General features: G+C 50.1%; 1 protein-coding gene across 1 annotated transcript; it reads left to right on the top strand.

The window, feature by feature from the left end:
• Positions 1-645: 645 nt before the first annotated feature.
• CALHM3 (calcium homeostasis modulator 3) lies at positions 646-5361 on the top strand. Its single transcript, XM_029080824.1, has 3 exons — positions 646-1426; positions 2563-2818; positions 4680-5361. Exons 1-3 carry the CDS (start codon positions 1140-1142, stop codon positions 5148-5150), a joined length of 1014 nt encoding a protein of 337 aa, XP_028936657.1. The 5' UTR covers positions 646-1139; the 3' UTR covers positions 5151-5361.
• Positions 5362-6691: the final 1330 nt, after the last annotated feature.

Here is a 6691-nt window from a genome sequence, read left to right on the forward strand (position 1 = left end):
CCTCTCTCTGTGGCTGGGAGCAGGCACACTCTTCCATGGATACATTAACCCAATTAGTTTCAGTGGAGTAATGGGAATGTGTTCACATCATTGGCATTAATGACCCACGGCATTAGGAAAGGAGACACATTTAGAGCTAAATGAATTGAGTTAAATAAAAATCTTGGACGATTAGAAACCCGGGTGGGCTGTCCTGGCATGAACCCAAACAGGACACCGCCAGGCCGAGTTGACACGTATGCCTCTGGGAGAAGGGTCAGGGAGAGATTTATAGAGAAGCAGCATGGCCTAATGGATAGAGCATGGGCCTGGGAGTCAGAAGAACCTGGGTTCTAATCCCACCAGTGCCATTTGTCTGCTGTGTGACCTTGGGCAAGTCACTTCACTTCCTCTGTGGCTCAGTTACCTCATCTGTAAAATGGGCATTACGAATGTAAGCCCCAAGTGGGACAGGGACTGTGTCCAATCTGATTTGCTTGTATCCACCCCAGCATTTAGTACCATGCCTGGTGCACACAGTAAGTGCTTAGCAAATACCACAATTATTATTATTGTCATTATTATGTGGGAAATGGACTATGTCCAAACTGATTAGCTTGTATCCACCTCAGTGCTTAGTACAGTGCCTGGCACATATTAAGTGCTTAAAGATATCATAAAAAAACAAAAACCACAGGGAGGAGTCCTGGGACTACTCGGATAGCAACAAGGACATTTGAATAGAGAGTTGACTTTTCTCTGGCCACGAGCATTGACTCATTTGCCCTCCCACAGCTGCCAGAGGGAAGATCCACCCTTTGTGCAGGTGAACACCCCCGGGGAGAAGGGGACGGTTGGGTCGGGTACCACACCAGCCTCTCGGAGGGCAGACTGGGGGAGTCAGAGAAGGGGAATCAAATCTCTCCTGGAGACACCGGCTTTATCCTTAGCCCCTCTCTGGCCAGAACCTTTCAGGAAGAAAAGTCAGGCCGATTTGGCCTCAAAAGTAGTCTCAGAGTGCAAGGGAATCCAGAAGGACCCAGAGCGCTGCGTTCTCAGCCCGCCTCCCACCTCTATTCTCCATATCAACCGGGCACACCTTGCAGCCTCACCTCGTGCAACCCTACAGACCCCCAGCGGCCTTACCGTCAACAGGAACCATGGACAAATTCCGGATGGTCTTCCAATACTTCCAGTCCAGCTCGGAGTCGGTGATGAATGGGATCTGTGGGCTCCTGGCCCTGGCCACTGTGAAGATGTACACCTCCTTCGAATTCAACTGCCCCTGCCTCCCCAGGTACAATGTGGTCTATGGGCTGGGCGTGCTGCTCATCCCGCCGGCGGCCCTCTTTCTCTGCGGGCTGATCGTCAACAGGCAGTCTGTGACCGTGATCGAGGAGTGGAAGAGACCCACGGGGAGACGGACGAAGGATCTGGGTGTCATCAGGTGGGAGACCCCGACCTCCTGCCCCTTCCCTCTTCGACTCCCTGGCCGTGGGGAGGGGTATTCTCAATTGGAAAAGTAGTGGTTCAGGAATAGAATCTGACCTCCGTGAGTTGTATATGCACTCAGTATCCACAGGCCCTGCAGTCAGGTTCGTTATTGTTGGTTAATTCGGTTCAGGTGCCTCTTCAACTCCTGGGCTTTGCAGAGGGCCCTGGACTGGCCTGCACAGCAGACTCTTAGAATCAAAGTGGTGGATCCATTTTGTGGGGGTGGGTTGTGCGTAGTCCAGAAATGACAAAGATTCGACTGACTGCACCTTTCTAAAGCAGTCCTGGGAATGGTTATGCCCAGCCCTGAGATTACCATAGCGTCACTGGTTATCCAAGCAATGATTAGGAGAAGCAGTGTGGCACAGTGGAAGGAGCCCGGCCCTGGCGATCAGAAGGTTCTAACCCCCACTCCTCCACTTGTCTGCTGTGTCACTTCATTTCTCTGGGCCTCAATTACCTCATCTGTAAAATGGGTATTGAGACTGTGAGCCCCACATGGGACAGGGACTGTGTCCATTACGATTTGCTTGTATCCACCGGAGAGTTTAGTACCGTGTCTGGCACACAGTGAGCACCTAACAAGTACCGCAACTATTATTATTAAAACCAGGAGTGTCTGGGAGTTCACTCAGGGTATGTTTAATCAATCGATTAAACAAGGAGCTTGCAACCTAGAGGGATTGTTATTGATGATGATGATGATGATGGGATGGGAGGAGGGTGATGCAAGCATTGACTCTAAGCAGTTCCAGTGACAGGGTAAATTAAGGGGAAACAATGCTCTGAGTCATTGGACTTCAGGTCAGAGAGAAACGCTGAGATTGGATTTGAGGGAAATTTTAAACAGTAACAGCTTTTTGAGCTCTGGAGTTTCTGGAATCCTAAGGAGCTGAAAGCTCCTTCCAGTCACAGGTTATCTCTGGTCTCCCAAGCCCATCCTGGTAGGCAGGATGGGACAGATGATGCCCGGCCAGCGGGAGGAGGATACGACAACCTCCCTCTATGCTTTCCCAGCGTTCTCCAGTGCACTGCCTCTCTCCGGGGCCCCGGAGAGAGCTGGTTCTCTGTCTGTTCTACCCCCTCCAGGTACATGTGCTCCTCCATCCTGCAGCGAGCCCTGGTAGCCCCCATCGTCTGGATCCTGCTCACCCTCCTGGACGGGAAGGGTTTCATCTGTGCCTTCAGCAGTTCCGTGGATCCCGAGAAGTTTGTGGACTTCGCCAACATGACCCCAAGCGAGGTGCAGTTCCTGCTGGCCAAGGTGCCCTGCAAGGAGGACGACCTGGTGCGGAACAGCACGTCCAGGAAGGCCGTGACCAGGTACCTGAGGTGCCTGTCCCAGGTAAGCAGAGGGACTCTGCCCGGCTACTCCCAGGCTGTACTCTTCCTCCCTGGGGCCTCTTAGCCTCAAATGCCTAAACAAAGGCAGCCCAGAGCCTATCTGCCCCCCAAGCCACTGCCCTCCACACATGTCCCTGTCCCTTTCCTGCCTTCTTGGGAACTACCTCCTCCAAGAAGCCTTCCTAGATTAATCTTGACCAGCAGTGACCCGAGGCAGAGTAACTTAACCTGATGCTGGACATATGTGTTGATCTTATGTAAAATACTGGGATTGTGTGGGGGAGAGGGGGAGTACTTGGCGTGTGTGTGAGTGTGCTTCTGTTTCGGTAATACTATATGGAGAGAAATACTCATATGCCTGTTAATGGTGTTTTATGTCTACTTATATGTTGGTGGTTTTATACTTGCTTGGTCCCCCTCAAGGCTCTTGAGGACAAAACCATTCTGATTGGGTATGCTTATTACTTGCCAAGTGGTTGGGTAGGCAAATGATCAAACTGTAAGCTCCCCCTCTAGACCATAAATTCATTATAGACAGGGAACCTGTGTGCTGTCTGTTGTATTGTACTCTCCTAAGCGCTTAGTACGGTGCTCTGCACAAAGTTAGCACTCAATAAATGTGATTGATTGATTGACTGAAGTAAAAGAAGCAGCGTAGCCTAAGGGAAAGAGCTTGGGAGTCAGATGACCTGGGTTCTAATTTCAGGTCTGCCATTTGTCTACTGTGTGACCTTGGACAAATCAGTTAACTTCTCTATGCTTCAGTTTCCTCACCTGTGAAATGAGGATTAAATTCTTCTCCCTCCTATTTAGACTATGAGTCCCATGTGGGACCTGATTATCTTATATCTACCCCCAGTACTTAGCACAGTGCTTGGCACACAGTAAACACTTAACAGATCTTACTCTTATTATTACTGTTCTTATTGTAAGTCTCTGTCCCACACAGAGCTCACCCTCTAAAATGTAGGGAGAGCAAGAATCTTATCCCCATTTTACAGATGAGAGAACTGAAGTAGAGAGAAGTAAAGTGACTTGCCCAAGGTCACCTAGCTGATCAATTGGTGGAGCTGAGATTAGAACCCAGGTTTCCTGATTTTTATTCCTATAATTGTTCCACTAGGTTATGCTCTCACTCTAGCAATGGTTATCGATGGATACCCATTTCATTTCTAATAAAGGGAACCTGAAACTATTCTTCTTTTTATATAATAATAATGATAAATGTGGTATTTGTGAAGTGCTTACTATATGTCAAGCATTGTGCTAAGTACTGAGGTAGGTATAATAATACAGTACAGTCAGATCAATCTCAGTCTCTGTCCCATATGGGACTCACAGTCTAAGGAGAGGGCAAACGGGAGTTTAATCCCCAGTTTACTCATGCAGAAATGTTGGTATTTGTTAAGCGCTTACTATGTGCCGAGCACTGTTCTAAGCGCTGGGGTAGACACAGGGGAATCAGGTTGTCCCACGTGGGGTTCACAGTCTTAATCCCCATTTTACAGATGAGGGAACTGAGGCACAGAGAAGTTAAGTGACTTGCCCACGGTCACACAGCCAAGTGGCAGAGCTGGGATTCGAACTCATGAGCCCTGACTCCAAAGCCCGTGCTCTTTCCACTGAGCCACGCTGCTTCTCCAAGAAGAAGAAACAGACCCAGAGATGTCATATGACTTCCCAAAGTCACCCAGCAGGCAAGTGGCAGAGCTGGGATTGGAACCCAAGCCTCCCGAATCCCAGAACTTCCAGTGCATTAGGCAACACAGCTTCAGCAGAAGCAACATCCAAACCATTTCACTCCCCCTTTTCTCTCTCCCGGCCAGCCTCAATGGAGATGCATTTTTTATTCCCTCCCCTAGGCTCTGGGCTGGAGTATCACCCTGCTGCTCATCATGGCGGCTTTCCTGGCCCGCTCCCTCCAGCCCTGCTTCCACCAGGCCACCTTCCTGCAGCGCCGTTACTGGAGCAACTACCTGGACCTGGAGCAGAAGCTCTTCGACGAGACCTGCTGTGAGCACGCCCGCGACTTTGCTCACAGGTGCGTCCTGCACTTTTTCGACAGCATGCGGAAGGAGATCAAGGCCCGGGGTCTGAGCATCAGTCGCGACCATCAGGGGAAGGAGGAGGGGGAGGGGGAAGGAAAGGAGGACCACCTCCACGGGATCACCAACCAAGACCAGATGAACAGACTCTTGGCAACCTGGTACGTCAGCAAGCCCCCGCTGGACATCACCCAAGCCACCCAGGCCCATCCCTCTGGGGTTGATGGGAGTGTCAGGTGGCCTCCCTCTCCGCTGGGCAGGAGAGTCTCCAAGCAGACAGATGTTTAAAGAGGTCAAATCCCCGAGGCAGAGGTCCTAGGCAGAGGGAGTTTCTTCTTTAGGAGGGATCCCAAACTGTACTAGAGATAGAGGGGCCCCAAGCTTTACCCAAGGCTGCTAAACCCTCAGGATTAAGCTCTCCAGAGAGTTGTTTTTTCATTTAATAATTACTATTATGATATTTCTTAAGCACTTACCATGTGCCAGGCACTGTACTAAGTTCTGGGGTGGATTCAAGCCAATAGGGTTGGATACAGTTCCTGACCCAAGTGGGGCTCACAGTCTTAATCCCCATTTTACAGATGAGGTACCTGAGCCACAGAGAGGTGAAGTGATTTGTCCAAGGCCACACAGCAGACAGTGGCAGATTAGAACCCATGACATTCTGACTCCCTGTCCCGTACTCTATCCAGTAAGCCATATTGCTTCCCACACTGCTTCATATGTTTGCCAGTCACATGCCACCCATCCTTCAGATCAAGGGGATGAGGGTGCTTTATCCTTTTTCAAGCTGCAATACTCAGCATGCCCACTTCATCCCTCAGTGTAAATCACCCTTAACACATTCAGTCAACTCTGAATCCTCCATGCCAGCGGTGGCACAAATGGCATGGTACAGAAAGGCCCTGGGGTGGCCCTGGCCAATGGGGATGATGGGCAATGCAGCCGGACTGAGAGTCATTGTTGCAGACTGCTGGTGACACAGTGCAGAAAACGTTGGGAGGGAAGACAAGTTCGCAGATGGTGAGGGCTTGAAAATCTGCAGCAGAGCATCTGCAAAGTAGATAATCCACTCCTGTTGACTGGAGAAGAGCTGGATTCAGCTAACCCAGCCTTATCCTCTCTCTAAATGGACACCACCCTCCCCTACCCCCCGCCTCCCCCCCGGGGCTCAGTAACCTCCCTTTGGATAAGATGGATTTCTACAATCCTTGCTCCAGGATCCCTAGACTCTCACAATTCTTCTGGGCATTTATCCCTCACCTCTCTTTCTTGTCAAACATCGAGCCACCATAGGAAGCAATGTGGGCTAGTGGATAGACCATGGGCCAGGGAGTCAGAGGACCTGAGTTTGAGTCCTGGCTCTGCCACTAGTCTGCGTGGCAACTTTGGACAAGTTACTTAACTTCTCTGGGTCTCAATTCCCTCCTCAGTAAAAATGGAGCTCTGATATCTGTCCTCCCTCCTCCCATGTGTCCAACCTTGCATTTACCCAGCCTAGTACGATGACTGGCACATAGTAAGTGCTTAACAGGTACCACAATTATTATTATCAACTATCCCATGACCAGTCCAAAGCCCAGGGTTGACCTTGATCCTGCCTTCCGGCTTTGGGGAGATGACCGTATTCACTTCACTTCTCTGTGCCTCAGTTACCTCATCTCTAAAATGGGGATTCAGACTGTGATCCCCATGACTCTATCCAAACTGATTTGCCTGGATCCACCCCAGCACTTAGTACAGTGCCTGGCACATAGAAAGTGCTTACTCATCTATTTTGTCTTCATGCCATGAGAAATTAGTCTGGACCAGGCCAGTTAGAGCACTGT

The sequence above is a fragment of the Ornithorhynchus anatinus genome, chromosome 16 (genome assembly GCF_004115215.2).
Source record: "Ornithorhynchus anatinus isolate Pmale09 chromosome 16, mOrnAna1.pri.v4, whole genome shotgun sequence".
Lineage (NCBI taxonomy): Eukaryota > Metazoa > Chordata > Mammalia > Monotremata > Ornithorhynchidae > Ornithorhynchus > Ornithorhynchus anatinus.

Coding starts and splice junctions, on each gene's coding strand:
- CALHM3 (XM_029080824.1), top strand. CDS start 1,140: ATGGACAAATTCCGGATGGTCTTCCAATACTTCCAGTCCAGCTCGGAG. Junction 1,427..2,562: donor AAGGATCTGGGTGTCATCAG/GTGGGAGACCCC, acceptor TACCCCCTCCAG/GTACATGTGCTCCTCCATCC. Junction 2,819..4,679: donor ACCTGAGGTGCCTGTCCCAG/GTAAGCAGAGGG, acceptor TCCCTCCCCTAG/GCTCTGGGCTGGAGTATCAC.